This window comes from Protopterus annectens, chromosome 10.part0 (genome assembly GCF_019279795.1).
Source record: "Protopterus annectens isolate FY-2018-M chromosome 10.part0, PAN1.0, whole genome shotgun sequence".
NCBI classification, from domain to species: domain Eukaryota; kingdom Metazoa; phylum Chordata; order Ceratodontiformes; family Protopteridae; genus Protopterus; species Protopterus annectens.
In genome coordinates, this window is record NC_056744.1 from 386,193,860 (window position 1) to 386,214,841 (window position 20,982).

At 42.6% G+C, this 20,982-nt stretch overlaps 1 protein-coding gene across 3 annotated transcripts in view; it reads right to left on the minus strand.

Moving 5' to 3' along the window:
- EDEM3 (ER degradation enhancing alpha-mannosidase like protein 3) overlaps window positions 1-20,982 on the minus strand; it is a 1,015,437-nt gene that overhangs the window by 766,261 nt on the left and 228,194 nt on the right. For all 3 annotated transcript variants that reach the window (XM_044085305.1, XM_044085306.1, XM_044085304.1), the window contains exon 6: window positions 2,398-2,551. In XM_044085305.1, coding sequence (XP_043941240.1) covers window positions 2,398-2,551 — 154 coding nt within the window. The remainder of the gene's footprint in view (window positions 1-2,397; window positions 2,552-20,982) is intronic.

The window sequence follows — 20,982 nt, forward strand, 5'->3', positions numbered from 1 at the left end:
AGCCTGCCCAGCAGTTAGTACAATTCTCCAAAATTATACCTCACAACGTCCCTGAAAATCAAATGATAATATCCTTATCATACACAAACCAAAATATCTGCAGAGCACTCTCTGTACTCTAATTCACTAATTAAAACCTTGCACTCACCTCAGTAACATGGGAGGTCATCACCCAACACCAATGTGCACAAAACCTCTTTTAAAACATTCCTAATTAATTCCAGGTTTTGTTTATGCTGCACACTAGGCCAGTCACAAAAAAAAGAATTTCTATTACACTGGCCTATAATCCATTTTTCTTTTTCACCCCACCTCCATCTTCTAACCATAGTTTTCTCTCTCACCTACTTTTCTGCAACCATCCTTTTCCTTCATTCCTCCAGATACAATAATTTTCAAATTTTCTGACCTACTATCCCTCTTCCCCCACCTTACTACCATTGCCTGTTCCACTACTGAAAATATTACTTCTATGCTACCAAAGTAAATATTCAAATACTCAATAGTAATTTGTAAATATCCTTCTCTAACTTTACATACTACTTTCTCTTCTCGCACATATATTCCCTTTCTTTTCTACCCAACCTTTCGCTCTCTCATCTCTGACAATCCTTTTCTCACTTAACCACACTCTCTCTCTCTCTTTACCTCTTTTAAATTCATAGAGTTTCCCTACCTTTCTCACCTTTGTTTCCATCTCTCTTTCTCTCTTCACCTCTTGTAATTTTAAACAAACTAAGCTTAATTCTCTCACTAGACAACCTTATTTCTTTGGTTACTCTGTATTACTCTGTACTGTATTATACTTGCAAAATTAACAACCTTTACAATTCTGTTATACTGTATTTGTAAAAATGACAATACATATCAAAGGTTTATATTTGCCATACTGTACTGTTTTGCTTTCATGTAGTATGTTGGAGCTTTTCTCCCCGGCCTCTGCTGAAAAAGGGTTATTGCCCTTGTTGGACTTCCTTGGTAAACAAATGTTAAAAAATAAAATAAAAATAAAAAAGATATGGTGTCAAGTCAGAAAGCAATTACCAAAGCTATTACTGCCTTGGTCAGTTTTTCTTGCCACAGACTGCAGGCAGCAGTGCTGGCTGCACCCAAGAGGGGAGTAGCAGTGTCCACAGCCAAACTATTGCACAGCTAAGGTGGCATTACCTTTACAAGGAGCACTCCTAACCTGTACCAAGCACATTTTTAAAATGTAACCCTTGATCTTGCAATTAAAATTATTAGAATAGCAAAATACTGACTCAATGAGGACCTTTCTAGACCCTTATCATGCACTTCTATACGTCTTACCAGTCAAGCTACCACCAGCATAAAAGAGGTAACTCCTCCCCCATTTAACTGGTTTATCACTAGTCTGTCTCTGGCTGAGTTACAATACCTAGCCTCTCCTGAAATTCTCAGAATACAGACATACCTTAGAAGGGGCATCTTTTTGCTTGCCAATTAAAACTGTTCTTCAATCACATATTTATGTATTTGGCACACCAATTCAACCTTCACCTCATCCCAGCTATGGCCGTACACCTCAGTATGACCTGTCACTACATACAGACATATTCTTAAACATGCTGCTAACTGTTGCAAAACTCACCAAGACATAAAACTAGCATATACTACTGCCTGACATAGCAGCATAAACTATTGTTGCTACACAACAGGCAACACAAAAGGGGAGGTAGTAGGACTATCATTTGGAACCACTCTGCAGTCTACCTCCCATACTAAACACACTGGGATCACATCATTTTAGTACATAAGCAAAATTAATCATTTCTATTACAACAAGCTTCTTGAATGTCATTATTGGAGTTTCATCACAGTGGTCTGCATGCACCATTAAAGTGAACTTCAGATCGTACTATATAAACCATATTCACATTCTAAGAGAGAGCTGCCTGGAATGGCATAGCTAATTATGCTGCCTACCAAAACAGAAGCTGCCTGCAGCAAAGAAGCCATACCTGACTGGATCCTTATACTTGCACCTGATAAACAGAGCAGCAGGTTCCCCCAGAAAGTCAGACAAAATGGCAAGTTTCAAACAGAACAGTAACAATGAACACTGTAATCTCCTAATTTACTTTAAAAGTTCTCAAGCTCTTGAAAAGGACTTTCCACCCCAACTACGCTCAAGGCTGTGCAGTCTCAGACTTGGTCTGGAGTAACTGAAACAATTTTCAAACCCAGCTCACAAGTGGCACAGATGAGCAGCTTCTTCTGGAATGCATGATATCTTGTCACTTTATATGATCTTTTAACTAGTGCACAAAACAATTAAACATGTCTGGCCATCTCTATAGAATAAGCAATAATATCATGTAATAGATATACATACAAGGAAATGCATACAAAAAACCTCCAAGCACACTTACTTACCCTAGGATATGGCAGTCCACTGGTAGTATTGAAAGCAGGCAGCAATTTGTAGCCCAACTCCTTTGCCATATAAAGGAGCTCATTGTTGTACCACTGCATGTATTCTCCTTGATCCTGTAACATAATTGCCATGGAATGTCCTCCCAGAAGTCCCCTAAGATACATATATAAATAAACTCAATACATGCTCATGTTCTAGTGAAAGTTTAAACACAACAAACTACATACAGCAGCCCTTAAACAATTTCAGCAGCATGCTTTTATCAAAATAAAGAGCAACCAGTTATATTACTGGCTCACAGAGACCTGTCTCGGTATCAGTAACAGCACTCCATTAGTGCTTGACAGCAATGCCTACAACGTGTTCACACCCACTATATTACACAAAGGCACTAAATCCTGCAGTGCATCCATATTCTTAAAAAAAAAACTCACCTCCAGACTTGTTAGACAACATAATGACCTGAAATGCCTCCAGAGCCAGGTTACCATTAACAAATTCTCTTGCCATATCACAGCTAATTATAGGACCCCCTCTATGCCCCCCAGCCCAAATCTCCTACCAAAAATAGTATGGAGTCCCATGCATTAAGCCAAACACTATTCTTCTAACAGACCCAACTCTCTCTCCATTAACTTGAAGAATTGTACATCCTCAAATATGCATGTCCATAAACGTCGTATTCATAGGTTCATAGTTTAGTACTAAGCTAACTGCCCTTGCGAGCCATTTTAAGCCTAGCCAATTATCCTTTGTGAGACTCAAACCCTGCACCTTGTGTTTGTAAGGCAAACACCTTAGCCATTAAGCCACCCTCCCATCATCATCCCCCTTTTCCCCATTTTCTACATGGGGTTGGGGAATCGTGTTAACTGTTGCCACCTCTCACGATTCAATGCTACACTCCTGCCTTCTTTGACACTCATGCCTGACTGTCGCAGATCTTCTTTCACACAATCCATCCACCTTTTTGCTGGACATTCCCATTTCCTCTTACCTTCTTCCAGTCTGTCCCAAATCTTCTTCACCAGATTGTCTTCTGATATTCTGCACGTCCAAACCACCATAATCTGTTCTCTTTGATCTTTTCTGCAATTGGAACTACTTTGGCTTCTGCTCTTATGTCCTCATTTCTTCACCTGTCCCACAGAGTGCATCCTACCACCCTTCTCAGGCACTTCATTTCCATCACCTCTAGCTTCATCTGCTCTGCCTTTAGTGCCCAGGTTCATAGGTTGGTACTAGGCTAGCGGTCCTAGGGCCTATATAAGCCTAGCCATAACAATTCCCTGGATATTTCGTCCCATAATATTTACTTCCCTGGACCCCTGTCTAGCAGGGGGACTGACGTGATCCCCGGGGTGAATTTCCTATCTCCCATCCAATTGTCAAGGTTCCTTTTGTAGAGGGCCAAGGAGGTGCTATGCTTGACATGTATGGGCAGTCTATTCCAGAGTATTGGGAGTCTCTGGGTCAGGAACCTATCCCTCCAGCATGTTTTGTTCATTGTGATGACAAGGTTTAGATCCCTGGAGCATGTGGCTCTGAGGGATTGGGATTTCTTTAAGTAGAGCATGTCCAACAGCTCAGGGTTTGACATGGCCTTGTATGTTAAACAGAGATTGCCTCTGAATAGACGATATGCCAAAGAGTATAGCTGGAGCTTTTTTTAGACGGTCAGTACAGGGCATCTGCTTTAGGCCTGTGATTCTTTTAGTGAGGTATTTCTGCAGCCTTTCCAGCTGTTGTAGATGTCTTGTGAGGTACATACCAAACGGGTTTCTGTACCATACAGTAGTACTGGTCGCACCACTGTCTTGTACACCTTACTTTTCAGCTTCTTTGACATTCTTCTGTCATAGACTACACCTGACACTCTAAGCCAGTTGGCTGCAGCCCTTCTGATTCGAGCTTTGACCTCTTCAAACTTCCCTTCTCCTCGCAACCACCCCTCCCAGATGCTTGAAGCTGTTTACCTGTTCCACTATCTTTCCTTATATCTCAATTCTCAGCTTCTTCTGATTTCCCCAATATGCTGCCATTACCACCCTCTTATCTGTACTTAGTTTCATCCCATGTGCCTTCAGTTTTGCATTCCATTCTTGCTCAGAGTTTGCCTGTAATGCCACATCTGCATACAGCAACTTTGTTGATCTGTCCCCTCCAACCTGTTTGCTAATGTAGTCCATCACCAGTATGAACAGCAGTGGGCTCAGAGCTGAATCCTGGTGTACACCCACTCCCACTGGGAACCCCTTCGTGAGACAGAACACTGTTCGTACTTGAGTCACTGAGTCCTTGTACATAGCCTGCACTAATTCTACCAATGTTTCTGGGACTTTGAACCACCACAGTACTGCCCAGATCAGCTGTCTTGGGACCCTGTCATATGCCTTTTCTAAGTCTAGGAATGCCCAGCTGGACTCTTTCCTCATCATGATCTTTTCTCAACTATCTCACTGCAAACATAGGGTCAGTTGTGTTCCATCCTGATCTGAATTCAAACTGCTCATCTCCCATCTTACATTCTACTACTCTGCATATCCGTTTATAACCTTCTCTAGAACTTTCATGTAATGTGATAGGAGTTTGATTCCTCTGTACTGCCCACAGTTGTGGATGTGTTCTTGTACACACTGGCACGAGTATGCTTATTCTCCATGTCGTCTGGGATAGGCCTTTCTCTCCACACGGTTATGAGTTCCCTCAGGAGCCATTTCTCCCCTATCTCACCCAGCATCATTATCATATCTGCTGTGACCTCATCTGAGCCTGCTGCTTTTCCTGACTTCATTTTCCTTAGTGTTGTTCTTACTTCTTTCTAGGGTGGGCTCTTCTTCTTCTTCTCTCATTGTAGGCTGTTTCTGAGGCAGTACAGCTTCTGTGGGGTTTTCTTCAATCAGAAGCTGCTGGAAATACTCTTTCCATCTGCCTTTGAAGTCCTTATGAAGGGTGCTAGAGCCCTGAGTAATTCCTTGAACGGTTGTATTTTCTCTCCAGTCAACTTCTAGGTCTTCAGCCTGTTCTTTGTTGACCTTAGAGCATTCTCTGACAACTGCTTGCAGCTGATTGTGGTAATCAGTGGTTTATGCTGTGGGCTGATTTTTCAATGGGGATGATTTTGCAATCATTTATTCTTCTGCAGTGCCTTTTCCTTACTAGGAGGAAGTTTACCTGAGTTGCATGTTAGCCACTCTTGCATGCAATCTTGTGACTCACTCTCTTTCTGAAGCATGTGTTGGTTACTATGAAGCCATTTGCTAGACAGAAGTCTAGAATGGCCTCTCCTCCTTTATTCATCAATACAAACTCTCAGTACCAGTTAGTCCACACCCCACCAAGGATGATAAAATCCTGGACTTTGTCCTTACCAGTATGGAACAGCTTTGCTTCCCACCAATTATCAAACTCCTCTCTGGTCATATCAGACCACAAATCAGATCCATTCACCATACCTCAGTATTCAGAGATTATGCTAATGCTAATCTGAATATTCAGAGATTATGCTAATACTAACCTCAATATTCAGAGATTATGCTAATGTTAATATCAGTATTCAGAGATTATGCTAATGATAATCTCAATATTCACAGATTATGCTAATGCTAAAATACTAAAACTGAGTGATTACCTGACAAAGTTCAAAATGCTCTTCCATCCTACCGACTCCACTTCTTAGGCAGAATCATTTACCACCCAAATTCTAAGCACATGTAGACGGCTGCACAAACACTTCTGTTCCCTCCCAAAATTAATTCAATGCCAAATTTAAGAATAAACCCCTGGAGTGAAACCTGAACATAGACAGGTTTTTCAATTAAAGAAAAAAATTATTGCAAGCAAAAATAAATTTAATTCTCAAGATGCTAAAAATGCTCTTGCTAAACTCAAAGGGGGAGCTCTGGACCCTGATAAAATCAAATACCATTATGAGGTAAACATAGCCACCCAGGTGATGGATAACACAAAGGCCAACCAGAGTAACAATGTGCAGTAGTGCACAGACCCAATAGTAAATGATATTACATACCTGGACCAAGAGGACATCGCCAATCTACTAGCAGACAAATCTGGTTCAAGCTTTACCCGAGATAATGTACTCACATCTATCTCTCCCCCTCAAATCTCCAAAGAACAAGTTTGTCAAGCACTAGCCAGGTTCAGAACACTACTTCCATGGGACCAGATAACCTACCGGGCTGCCTACTGGTCAGTTTGAAACTGGACTTGGCAACCCACCCACACAGAGGTTATTTCAAAATTAACCTCTATACAGGCTTTGTGCTGCATGAATGGAGGACAGCAACAGTCATCCTCTTGCACAAAGGTGGGGCACCAATGGACCTGGGTAATTACAGACCTATAAGCTTGGCCAGTATTATCTGTAGGACTATGGAAAATAGCATTACAGAGTTAATAAGGACATAGGCAACCTACAAACTCTTCACCCAAGCCATAATTTGTTAAGGGCAAATCCAGCCTACTAAACCTGTTCTACTTCAAGAGGTCACCTAAAGCAATGGATGAGGACAAATTAAATTAGTGGACACCGCATTCAATACCTTGCAAAGGTGTCTGACACTATCCCACATTCAAGCACTGTAGGTAAACTCTCCCAGTTAAATGTAAATCCCTGTGTAACTCACTGGCTGGTTCACAAACAGGATTCCAGGGTTGGAGGTTCTACCATCTCCAAAAGACCTAGAAACACCTTTACTACTTTCTTGGCTATTACAGACATAAGCATTCTATAGATACAATTTAAAATTATGGGTCTACATTAAGCTAGAATCTGAAAGGTCTTTTTACCTTCTTAATATAATACAACCACTTTCTTCCAAGATGTTGGTACTACCCTTTTTTAAAATCTTTCGGATCTTCATATCACGTTATTACCTCCTACCTTACAAATTTCCACAAGAATCCCATATTTTTACAGACTACTTGTTGATTGGCTATGCCATACTGTTTTTATTTAATCCCTTCTCATCTTTGCTATTAATTGCTCAGCATCATTTTCCTTGAACCTTGGCATAATTAAGTCATTTTCATGGCTTTTTGGTTCTTCTGTTTATACAAATTTTAGTAACACTTCTCAAATACCTCTACAATTATCTCTGGTTATTTTTCTTGTTACAGGCTCCCTAACTCTGCCTAAAGCTCTTTCTTCCTTCCATTTCCTTAGTCACTATGCTACAAGTTTTTGTGCATTACAGATGTTGAAATATAGTTACTTAATGACCATTCTGAAGTTATGCATAGTAGCTGAAGACTTGGCACTCTTCAGCTGCTCCTCTTTTTAATCTGTGAGTGTTACCTTCTTCTCTAATACCTCAACCTTTACTGACCCATCTAAACGAGTCCTAGTACTTCTTTCCCATACCTTTCACTGTTATTTCTATATAGTTTTAAATTTCATTATCATTTTATCCCACTACCTAGCTATCACTTCTGAAGAATTTCTTACTTTACTGAATAATTCTTAAATCATATCCGCTACCCATTCCTTGGATTCCTCTCTTTTTAACAGACATGTAGGAAAGTATCACGGTCACATTTTACATCTTTACCTTTAGTGTTTATTAGTGCATGACTTGATAAAGCCATTGTAATGGCTTCAAAGCTTTCAGTTAAATGCACATGCACGTGAAATATAATTTCTATACAGTCTAGCTGGGTTACTGTATTTTAGGGAATAGCAAGTAAATTCTGTCTTTGTTCCTGCTACTGAATTCACATTTTCCATATCAAATATTCTCATATATTTCTTTACAAGTCTACAATCATTTGTTGCATTTTCCCTTCTAGGTTCCCCTGACACATCCCCACTATTGTAAATAACATTCCAGTCACCACCAATAAGTCATGTACCCTGCTGAGATCTTATTTCTCCTATAATTCTCCTAAGTTCCATAACAGAAATTTTATGTAGAATACAAATACATGCAGGAGTGAATAAAAAACTGATGACATCACAGGCAGTACAACATTTATCTTTTTACTGAATAATGATCACTTGTACTGTTAATGTCTCCTGACTTTAAAGTGTATAGCTATCCCCTCTAGCATGGATACATAGAAAAGGCTGAAACCACATTATTTATTCCTACCCTTTTTCTTCAGCCCATCAATGGCCTATTTTACACGAAACAAACACAATTAGACAACAATCCTGAAATGCATTTCTTAACACATTTCCTATGTACTGCAGAGCACCCTAATTATGTTCACAGTATCAGCAAAACAAATTTACTTTTTCACCAATTATTCACTTCATTTGATTTACAGTCACAGGGAAGTCCATGGGTGCAAGGCAGACAAATGAATCCTGAAGACAGTGCCAGCCCTTCACAGGCTAAACACACCCACAAGAAAAATATAGATTAAGTACAGTTGTGTACACTTGCCATAAATGTAGATGTTCAAGTGTATTCACTGTTGCAGTCATCACATTTGGGTTATCTGCTTGCAGTAGCCCTCAGTCAGCCTGATTAGCAAAGTCTTGGGTCCTGCGTCGGTTGCTGTCCCTTCTTCCATGATGTCAGGTCGTCAGAGGTATAAAACATGCAGCCGACGCCATCACATCAGTTTTTCTTGCCCCAAATGTTAGATGCCCCCTTAATGGGAAGCAATTATATCTATAAAGATACAAGGTTATACCTCCAACAAAAAAAGCAAATACACCAAAAAGCTTTTGAGCATAGCAAATGAGAGCAGAGGTATAGCCAAAAGAAGTAAAGGGGCTAGAAAGAGGGTAACCAGGACTGCAACAGTGAATACACTCGAGCATCTACATTTATGTTAAGTGTACACAACTGTACTATGTTCTTCGTGTTTCACTGTTGCAGTCATCACATTTGGGTAGATTCCCAAAGCTAAGGATGGGAGGAGGAATTTAGATAGCATAAGGCCTTGCAAGACTGCAGTGGCAAAGCCAGCTCTGGATTTAAAGAAAATTGGCAGATGGCAATGCTTGGTGAAAGTATGTACAGAACTCCAAGTAGCAGCTTCTAGGATGTCCCTGGTAGGGACACCTCTGAGAAAAATTGCAGAGGTAGATGCAGCCCTGGTTGAGTGGGGCCTGATCCCCTGTGGGATAGGTTTTCCATGGTGCTTGTAGCAAAAAAGAATGCAATGGCCTATCCATTTGGAAATGGTTTGCTTTGAAATAGCCTTCCCCTCTGCCCCTGCAGCAAATGCCACCAGCAGTTGGTCAGATTTCCTTTAAGGTTTAGTCCTGTCCAAGTAGAATCTAAGTTGTCTGTGCACATCTATGGAATGCAGTATCTGTTCCCGTTTATGTAGATTAGGAAAGAAGGTTGGCAAATGAATGGATTGATTAAGGGTCACACTGGATACCACTTTGGGCATGAAGGAGGGATTGGTCCTGAGGGATACCCTTTCCGCATGAAAGATGATGAAAGGCTCCACTGCCATGAGGGCCTGCAATTCAGACACCTTTCTTGTTGAAGTGATTGCTAAAAGGAAAGCTGTTTTCCAAGAAAGGAATTTTAAGTCTGCAGTAGCAGCTGGCTCGAAAGGAGACAGAGTGAGTTTCTCCAATACAAAGTTAAGGTCCCAGGCTGGAGTTGGAGCTCTCCTGGGTGGTCGTAAATTTTTGGCCCCTCTGAGGAACTGCTTGAGCAGTGGATGAGAGAAGAGGAGAGGTTCTGTGTTATAATGAGCTGAAATGGCTGAAGTGTGAATTTTGATAGAGGAGAAAGACAGGCTCTTGTGAAGCATCTCAGTTAAGTATTGTAAAATCTGAGGTAAATTGGGCACTGCTGTGCTCATCCCTTGAGATTGGTTCCAGGCACAGAATCTTTTCCATTTTTCAGCATAAGATTTTCTAGTACTAGGCCTCCTTGCCTCCAAGATGATATCCATCATTGGTTTACTGAGGGATGGTAAAGGAGATATTAGGTAATTAGCCAGGCTGCTAGGTTCAGTGTTTGAAGCTGAGGGTGCAGGATCTGGTTCTCCTACTGAGACAATAGGGTAGGAGTCTGAGGCAGGTGCCATGGGGCCAACAGTGACACACTGCACAAGATGGGGTACCAGTCTTGGCATGGCCAGTCTGGTGCAATCAAAATCATCCTTGGTTTGTCTTGTTTGATCTTTAGTAGTACTTTGGAGAGCAGAGGCAGAGGAGGAAAGGCAAAAACTGACAGTTTTTTCCAGCTGAAGGACAAAGTATCCACTTTCCAAGCTTGTTTGTGGGGAGTCCTTGTGCAAAATTTGTTCAATTGATAGTTCTGGGGGGAGGCAAACAGGTCTATATCTGGACTACCCCATTTGCTTGTCAACATGTTGAAAATCCTTGGTTCCAGTTTTCACTCGTGTGGGTCCATTAAGTTTCTGCTTAGTTTGTCTGTCAGTGTATTTAGTTTTCCTGGCAGGAACTGAGCTTGTAGATGCACTTGGTAGCTCAGGGCTGTGTTCCACAATGCCATGGCTAGTCTGCAGAGTGGGTAACTATGTGTACCCCCCCCCTGCTTGTTTATGTACCACATAACAGTGGTGTTGTCCATCTTTACCATTAATTGTCCTGGAAGAATGTGATCCTTGAAGGCTGTCAGAGCATTCTGTACAGCTAACATTTCTTTTTGATTGATATGCAGGTGCATTTGACTTGGGTTCTATTTGCCCTGGATGCACTTCCCTGCCAGGTGCGCCCCCCCATGCATAGTCTGATGCGTCTGTTGTTAGGGTTTGGGTGACAGGGGGTAGTGTGAATGGTAGTCCCTTGTTTTGGTGGCAGGCAAGGTATGATAGGAATCATTGCTTCTAGATCCTGAGAATGTTGACACCATAGGCTTTTTAGATACCATTGTAGTTTCCTCATATGCAGTCCTGCATATGGAATTAGAAGAAAGCAGGAGGCCATGAATCCCAAAGGCTTGTAGTAGTTACCTTGCAGATAGCAGGGTTTTTGTGGCCACTTGTTTGAAGTAGGTTATCAAATGAATTTGTTTCTCTGGCGTGAGGAAGGCCATCTGGGAAGTTGTATTCAAGCTTGCTCCTAGGAATAAAATTTGTTAACAGGGTACCAGGTGGGATTTCTTTTCATTTATAGTGTACCCCAAACAGGTTAGCACCCTTTTACAAAGGCCAGATGATTCAAAAGTATGTCCTGGCTTTCTGCCTGGATTAGACAATCGTCCAGGTATGGGTATATGTGAATATTTCTTTGCCTACAAAATGCAATGACTGGAGCTAGGCACTTTGTGAATATCCTGGGCGCAGTAGATAAGCCAAAGGGCAGTGCAGAGAACTGACAGTGCGTGTAGCCTGCTTTGAAGTGTAGGTATCTTCTGCAAGACTCCCTGATTGGAATGTGCAGGTATGCTTCCTTTAAATCTAGCGTTGCCAACCAGGCGTCTTTGCGTAGCATAGGGAGCAACTGGTGAAGAGTCAGCATCTTGAATTTTAGAATCACCAAAAAGGTATTTAGAGTAGACAGGTCCAGGATAGGACGCCATGAACTGTCTTTTCTGGGTACCAGAAAAAGTCTCGAGTAGAAACCCTGTCCCTTTTCTTCTTCTGGTACCAAATGAATAGCCCCCATGCTTAAGAGAGAAAGTACTAGCTTTTGGGCCTCTGCCCACTGATTTGGGGGTAGATCTGGCCATCCGCTTGGTGTTCGTAATGTATGGAAGTGAAACCTGTATCCCTGGGACACTATATTTAAAACCCATTTGTCCTGGGTAATGAGTTCCCAGTTCTTTGCATGAAGAGCAATACCCCTCCCCCAAAGGGGCAGTCATTTGAGAAGTGCTTGGAAGTTTTAAAAAGAAGTCATTGAGACAATTTACCATAGGGAGGAGTTTTATTGCTCCCAGATTTGGAAGTGGAGGCCCCCCACTGCTTAGTCCTGTGCATACCCTGGGACTGAAGCCTGGGAGCTCTGCTGGATCTGGGTTTGGACTGAGAAGGTCTGGCGGAAGCAGGAAAAGACCAATTCTTGGAAGGCCAATGCCTACTAAACCTTGATGGTTGTACTTGTAAAAAATCTTTAACAGTTTACATAGATTTAGCTTTTTCCTCCATCTTTTTAAGAACTTCTTCTGCCTTGTTGCCAAACAGGCGGTACTGGTTTAAGGCAGCATCCAGTAATTTCACTTTAAAATGATCTGGCAAGGATTGCTCCTTGAGCCAAGCATGCCTTCTAAGTACCGACCCAGTTACAGCAGCCCTGCAAGATGCCTCTAGTGAATCAAAACTACATTGCAAAGTATGTTTTCCAACTTGTTTGGCTGAATGCAGTAAATCCTGTAAATCCTTATTTTCAGCACAATCAGGAATCCACATCATTTTCTGTTTAAGCAATCCAATAATATGATACTTTAACATATGAAACTGGCAGCTTAAGGTCCTAATGGCCAATGTTGCAGAAGTGTATACCTTCGTACCCCATCTATCCAGCGCCCTGGAGTCTCTCTATCAGAGGGGGTAGGATTTTTGGCAGTAGTAGCTTTAATGACCTTGGGTCCCTGTGAAATGGTGTCTGGATCCACAGTAGGATTTTTAAAAAGGAACTTGTGAGAGTCAGGGACCTTGTAATATCTATCAGGTTTTCTGGGAACAGGAGGTAAAGAGTCAGGGGCCAAGCTAGATTCCGAAAAGGCATCATCAACAATGTCTAGTACAGGAGGTATGGCTAAAGGCCTGTGCTGGGGCAGTAGTAAGAAGTCCCTAAGCCTGTTATTTGAATCAGAGTAATCCTGGTTTTCCCAGTGGAAATGCTCCCTAAGGTTATGCAAGGTTTCACCAAAAGAGAAATCCTCTGGAGGGGATGCAGAGGGAATAAAGTCCTCTGCATCAGTATCCTCATAAGCAAATGTGTAAATCCAGGTCATCACAAGACACAGAAATTTCAAAATCCTGGTCAGAAGATTCATAAGCAAATTCAGTCTTAGGTCTCTTATTAGGGGATGGTTGGCTTACCCTGATTAAAGTTATAAGGTCTTCAGCCATTCTTATCATTTGTTTTTTAGGCATAGAGGCCTGAGCATGCAGCCTGGGCGTCTGTTTTCTAGGCAAGGTTCAAGCTTTAGGCCTTAAAGAAGAAGGTGGTGTCGATTTAATATGCAAGTCCATAGGCCTGAATACACCCAGGAAGCCGGTGCCTGCACAGTGGCTCCGGACCCATCCAAGGTAGAGACATCCGCAGGTTCCCCAGTTGAAGCATCTCGTGGCATACCAGACTCCAAATGGGTCTCAGTAGTGGCCTGCGAATCAGAAGTAGTGGGTATCAGGGGCTGTGAAAGTGCCTCACTGAGTACCGGCGAACTGGCGACTGGCTTAGGAGAAGCATCGTAGGCAGCTTTGGACCTAGGCGGCCTGTCTCTGTCTTTATCTTTGCGTTATTACGGAATGCCGATAGTTAGACGGTTTACTGACAACATATCTGGATAATTGAACCGAGAACCGAAATATTTAGAAGCATAAATATACCGACGACGGATAGTTCATTGGTTAAATAAGGCACAAAACCGACAGTGAGGTACATCGTAATCAGGGCCTAAGCAAGGAATACAATAAGAATGAAAATCTTTATAAGACATTTGCTTTCCACAAGAAATGCAATTATTAACTTTTACTGACATCGGTAAAGAGCAAGAAAAAGTTTCCCCAATGGGGTACTTAGCTTTAGTTGAAGACTTCGGTTCTGAAACTCGACTTCGGTTCTGAAACTCGAAAACAAAAATTTTAGGAGACGGCCGACCGGCACTTGTGAACTGCTTCGGGCACCGCACGGCAAGAAAGACTGATGTAATGGCATCGGCTGCATGTTTTCCACCCCTGACGACCTGATGTTAAAGAAGAAGGGACAGCAACCGACACAGGACCCAAGACTTTGTTAATCAGGTCGACTGAGGGCTACTGCAAGCAGATACCCCAAATGTGATGACTGCAACAGTGAAACATGAAGAAAGAACAGTTTTTTACCTACCATAAATATAGATGTTCAAGTGTATACCCTGCTGCAGTCATCACACTTGGGTTATCCTGTCATCAGGCGGTCCCGCAGTCAGCCTGAATTCCAAAGTCTTGGTCCGGCGTCGGTTGCTGTCGCTTCTTCCCTGACATCAGTGCACCAGGGGTATACAAGAGGCATCCGACGCCATTTTCTTCAGTTTTTCTTGCCCCAGATGTCAGGTGCCTCCCAAAAGGTGGTCAGTAGATAGTACCAATAATAAAAGTTTATCACAAACAAAACTTCCCTCCAGCTATAAGCAAGTACTCCACAAAGGTAGTATCAGATTTTAAGGTATTGAAAGGTTTTAGTTAGGTGAGAGGGATGGAGGGAGGGTAACCTGGACTGCAGCAGGGTATACACTCGAGCATCTACATTTATGGTAGGTACAAAACTGTACTATGTTCATCGTGTTACCCTGCTGCAATCATCACACTTGGGTAGAATCCCAAAGCTAAGGATGGGAGGTGGAGTCAAACAGGGTTAGAGGAGGCTAGAAGGCCCTGCAAAACTGCAGTGGCAAAGCCATCTCTAGTCTTAGAATAAAGTGGTAAGTGATAGTGTTTGGTGAAGGTGTGTACTGAACTCCAAGTTGCAGCTTCCAGAATATCCTTGGTTGGGTCCCCCCTAAGGACGGCTGTAGATGTAGCTGCTGCCCTGGTAGAATGGGGCCTTATCCTAGCAGGAACTGGTTTTCCATGGTGGGTGTAGCAAAAACGTATGCAATGTCCTATCCATTTGGAAATGGTCTGTTTTGAGACAGCCTTTCCCTGTGATGCTGTAGCATAGGATACAAAAAGCTGGTCAGGTTTTCTGAAAACCTTAGTTTTATCGAAGTAGTAACGTAGCTGCCTGTAAATGTCCAAGGAATGCAGGAGTCTTTCTCCTTTGTTCTGTGGATTTGGAAAGAAGGCGGGTAAATGGATGGTTTCATTTAGAGCCACACTGGATACCACCTTAGGCATAAAGGAGGGGTTAGTTCGTAGAGAAACTCTGTCTTGATGAAAAATGAGGAAAGGCTCTACTGCCATTAGTGCCTGAAACTCTGAGACTCTTCTGGCTGAAGTAATTGCTAGCAGCAGGGCAGTCTTCCATGATATAAACTAAGTCAGCTGAGAAAGCTGGTTCAAAAGAAGGTAGCGTAAGTTTTTCCAGAACAAAATTGAGGTCCCAAGTTGGTGTTGGTGCTCTCCTGGGAGGCCTAATGTTTTTGGCCCCTCTGAGAAACTGCCTTAGAAGTGGATGTGAAAATAAGGGAGGATCCATGTTGTATTGAGCTGAAATAGCTGAGGCGTAGATTTTAATAGATGAAAAAGAAAGGCCTTTGTGTAACATCTCCGTTAAATATTGTAGAATCTGAGGTATGTCCGGCTGAAGGGTATTTTGGCCTTTAGCTAGGTTCCAGACGCAAAACCTTTTCCATTTGTCTGAGTAGGCTTTCCTGGTGCTGGGCCTCCTGGTTTCCAGAATAACCTCCAAAACAGCTTGTGAAAGAGAAGCTGGCTGGTTGCTTAGGTGATTTGCCATGCAGCCAAATTTAAGGTTTTGAGCTGGCTGTGTAGAATCTGACTGTCTTGCTGTGTGAGCAGATGAGTAATTTGTGGTAAAATCCATAGTGGGCCCCGGGCCATATTCCTTAATAGTGGGTACCAGTGCTGACGTGGCCAGTCTGGGGCAATGAGTATCATTCGGGGTCTCTCCATCCTGACTTTCAGCAGCACCTTTGTGAGAAGGGGCAATGGAGGGAAGGCATATACTGTCAGCATTTTCCAACTGAATGAGAGTGCGTCCACTTTCCAAGCTTGATGGTGAAATGTCCTTGTGCAAAATTTTGTTAGCTGATAGTTTTGGGGGCTGGCAAACAGGTCTATGTCTGGGTGCCCCCATTTTTGAGTTATCATTGCAAATACTTGTGGATCCAATTTCCACTCGTGGGGATCCATGATGTTTCTGCTTAGGTCGTCTGCCAATGTGTTCTTTTTTCCTAGCAGGAACTGAGCTTGTAATTGAACTTGGTAAGCCAGTGCTGTGTTCCACAAGGTCATTGCTTGCCTGCATAGAGGGTAGGAGTGTGTAACCCCTTGTTTGTTTATGTACCACATTACTGTGGTGTTGTCTGTCCTTATTGTAAGCTGTCCTGGATGTAAGAGGTCCTAGAAGGCTGTCAGGGCATTCTGTACAGCTAGCATTTCTTTTTGATTGATGTGCAGATTCCTTTGATCTGCAGTCCATATGCCTTGAATGCACCGTCCTGCCATGTGTGCCCCCCAGGCATAGCCCAATGCATCTGTTGTCATAGTTTGCCTAGCTGTGGGTAAGGTGAAAGGCTGACCCCTTGTTGAGGTGACATGCCTGTGACCACCATAGAAACTCCTGTTGAAGGCAGGGAATGAGAGGTATCATTGTTTCCAAGCTGTGGCTGTGTTGAGTCCATATGCTTTTTAGGTACCATTGTAATTTCCTCATATGCAGTTTTGCAAATGGTATTAGTAGTATGCAAGATGCCATGAAGCCCAAGGCCTGCAGAATTTTTCTTGCAGGGAGTTGGGTCTTTGTTGCCATTGTTTTGAAGTATTGAGTTAGTTGTAGTTGTTTGTCTGGCGTCAGATAAGCCATCTGGGCCGTTGTATTCAAGCTGGCACCCAGGAATGTCATATTTTGTGAGGGCACTAGTTTTGATTTCTTTTCGTTTACTGTGTACCCTAGGCAACTTAGAAGGTGTTTTACAAAAGCCAGATGTTGTAAGAGAATGTCCTTGCTTTCTGCTTGGATGAGGCAGTCATTCAGGTATGGGTATATTTGAATTCCTCTTTGTCTGCAGTATGCAATTACTGGTGCCAGGCATTTTGTGAAGACCCTGGGCGCAGTAGATAAGCCAAAGGGCAGTGCAGAGAATTGGTAATGGGTTGAACCTGCAATGAAACGGAGGTATCTTCTGCAATTTTGTCTGATAGGGACATGCAGGTATGCCTCCTTGAGGTCCAACGTTACTAGCCAAGCTTTCTTGCTCAACATGGGAAGAAGCTGCTGTAGTGTTAGCATCTTGAATTTGGGTACTTGCAAGAAGGTGTTTAGAATTGAAAGGTCCAGAATGGGTCTCCAAGCATTGTCCTTTCTGGGGACTAGAAAGAGCCTTGAGTAAAATCCTTGGCCTTGTTCCTGTGTAGGTATCAGTTGAATGGCTCTCATGTCCATGAGAGCTGTAATTTGGTTTTTGTGCCTCTGCCCATTGATTTTGTGGCAGGTTTGGCATTCCTTTTATCCTTGGCAAGGTGTGGAAATGGAATCTGTATCTAGGACCCATTTGTCCTTTGTGACGATGTGCCAGTTGTCTGCAAAAAGTGCTAATTTTCTTCCCAAGGGAGCTGCCAATAGAGTTTTGCTTGGCAGTTTGAGGTGTAAGTCATTGTGTTTGCCTTCTAGTAGTTTGGGACCTGTCTTCTCCTTCCTTCTGTGTTGCAGTGCCCCATTGGTGAGGTTTGTAAGGGATTTGTGCTTGTCCTCTGCCCCTTGGGCGCCTGTATTTACCCCTCTGTGGTCTGTCAGAAGCTGGAAAGGACCAATTTTTTGTTGGCCAATTTCTGCTGAAGCGTGGGGGCTGTACCTGTAAGAAATCTTTGGCCGTCTGCATAGATTTTGCCTTATCCTCCATTTTCTTTAAAACCTCTTCTGCTTTAACCCCAAATAAGACATTGTGCTGTAAGGGTGCATCTAGTAACTTTGCTTTAACATGATCAGGCAGAGTTTGTTCCTTTAACCAAGCATGCCTACGTATAACAGACCCAGTAACAGCTGCTTTACAGGAAGCTTCCAAGGAATCAAATCCACATTGTAAAGTATGTTTGCCCACCTGTTCAGCTGCATGCAACAGATCCTGCATTTCCTTGAATTCAGACTGTTGAGGGTGCGTGCTTATCTTTTGTTTTATTTGAGACATTAGGAATTGCTGGTATTTAAGCATGTGAAATTGACAATTTAGTGCTCTCATAGCTAGAGTAGCTGAGGTGTAAACCTTCTTCCCCCACCTATCTAGTGCTCTGGAGTCCCTTTCAGAGGGTACAGGTTTTTAGCCATAGAAGCCTTAGCCCCTTTGGGACCCTGGGAGATTGTCTCTGGATCAGCAACAGGGCTTTTGTAAAGGAATTTGTGTGAGTCAGGCACTCTATAGTATCTATCTGGTTTGGCTGGAGCAGGAGGCAGAGAATCTGGATTTAGACTAGATTCTAAGTAAACATCATCCACAATGTCTAAAACTGGGGGAATAGCAAGTGGTCTGTGCTGCGGGAGTAAAAGAAACTCTCAGAGCCTTTTCTTTGAGTCGGAGTAGTCCTGACCTTCCCAGTAGAAATGTTCCCTCATGGTATGTAAGGTTTCCCCAAAGGAATAGTCTTCAGGGGCAGAAGCTGAGGGAATGGAATCTTCACCATCAGAATCTTCATAAGGGGGAAAGGAGTAATCCTGTTCCTCAGAGAAGCCTGAGGAAATAGACACTTGATCAGAGGAGGCATAATCCTCCTCTTGTCTAGGCCTTTTGTCGGGGGGGGGGCGGGTTGGGAACCCCTGATTAAAGAAATCAAACCTTCAGCCATTTTAAGCATCTGTTTCTTAGGCATGGGGCCTTGAATTGGAGACTGAAGTGCAGTCTTTTTTGGTTTTAGAGGAGTCTTAAGCTTAACATAAGATTTTATGCTGAGAGTGGTCGGTCTGAAGACACCTTCTGAAACCGAAGGTGTTTCTACAGCACTGGCTTCTCCTTCTGCAATGTTGTCGGTAAGGCCTAAAGAAAATGGCTGCGTCAGCCTAGAACTCTCTGCTAGAGAATCCAAAGCGGTCTGGGGTTCCAATTCTGCGGTAGCCAGGGGCTGCGTAGGCATCTCACTGAAAACCAGAGAACCGGCGACCGGCCCAGCCGAAGCCTCGGAGTCTGGCTTGGATCTAGGCTGCCTGTCTTTATCTTTGCGTTTTTTATGCACGCCGGTATTCGGTTGCTCCGACGGTATAGTGCAATTAAATTTCCTACCGAAGAAGTGTCGTGCGAAATCAAAACGTCGCTTTATAGTTCGCTTATTGAACCTAGCACAAAACTGACAACCAGTGACGTCGTGGTCTGGGCCTAGGCAAGGTATACAATAAGAATGAAAGTCCTTATGAGGTATTTGCTTCCCACAAGAAATGCAATTGTTAACTTTTTCTGACATCGGACTGTGGCAAGAAAAGGTTCCCCAATGGGGTACTTAGCTTTGAAGACTTCGGACTGAAACTCGATTCGAAAATCTCAGGTGTCGGCCGACCAGCACTTGCGAACTGCTTCTGCTTCGGGCACCACGCAGCAAGAAAGAATGAAGAAAATGGCATTGGATGCCTCTTATATACCCCTGGCGCACTGACGTCAGGGAAGAAGCAACAGCAACCTACGCCGGACCAAGACTTTGGACCGCCTGACAACAGGATAACCCAAGTGTGATGACTGCAGCAGGGTAACACGATGAACATCATCTAATTATTCACTTACAACAAATTTTGGAAAGTGGGAGGAAAATAAAGTATCTCGTAAAATCCATATGAACACAAGGCCTTTATGTAAACATGACTTCTCCAGCTACAGCTTAGTCAATAAAACTAAAACAGTACTTTGAATTACCACTTGAAAATCACTGAAATTATTAAACTCTTTCCTCCATGGTCTGTCAGTGCTACAAGTCAGCAACGGAATATCTGCTAAATTATACCTCTTTTTATAAGCACAGATAAACGTGACATATTACAAATGAAGCAGACATGGTAATCCAATTTCTTCTTACATACGTGGGCAAATAAAAGTGGTTAACAAGTGCAGGCTGCAAACAACTTGTGACGATATGAGGTATTGCCAGCTATGCCAGAAGTAGGGCAGTGAATGTGTAATGTGCCAGCACTGCTAGCTGGAATTTAGTAAAGAATTGTATGTTATTTGAATATCAAACTGCTTTGTACATAAGCTTGTGCCGAAAATTAATTTGTAAAGTGTTTGTGTTAAAAATGTACCAACAGTGGGTCCTGACTGTATTGTAACTGAATTAAATATGAGTGAGTGTGTGTGTGTGTGTGTGTGTGTGTGTGTGTGTGTGTGTGTGTGTGTGTGTGTGTGTGTGTGTGTGTGTGTGTGTGTGTTAACAGAAGATAATGGAAGAGAATAGGTTAAGCTCAACTCCAGCTAGCTTTGAGAAATAGCAAGAAATCAAATTACTGGGCTTAGGCCATAAAGATGTTATTTCACAGTTTTGAATGAAGCCATAGATGCAATGTCTGTAAAAAGCATGGTTTGTTAGTCTCTGTAGAATTTTGTAATTGTTTTATGACTTCCAGAAGCTGTACAAGAACTGAGCAGTGCTCTTGTGTGTGTATTATTAACATGCAGATGCTAAATCCTGGCAGTTTGTAGTCTCTGTAGAATTTTGTAATTGTTTTATGACTTCCAGAAGCTGTACAAGATCTGAGCAGTGCTCTTGTGTGTGTATTATTAACATGCAGGTGCTAAATCCTGGCAGTTTCTAGCAATGTGGGCGTTGCATGGGAATCAGAATTTAGATGACCACATGTATCTGATGTCACTCTGTACAGAAAT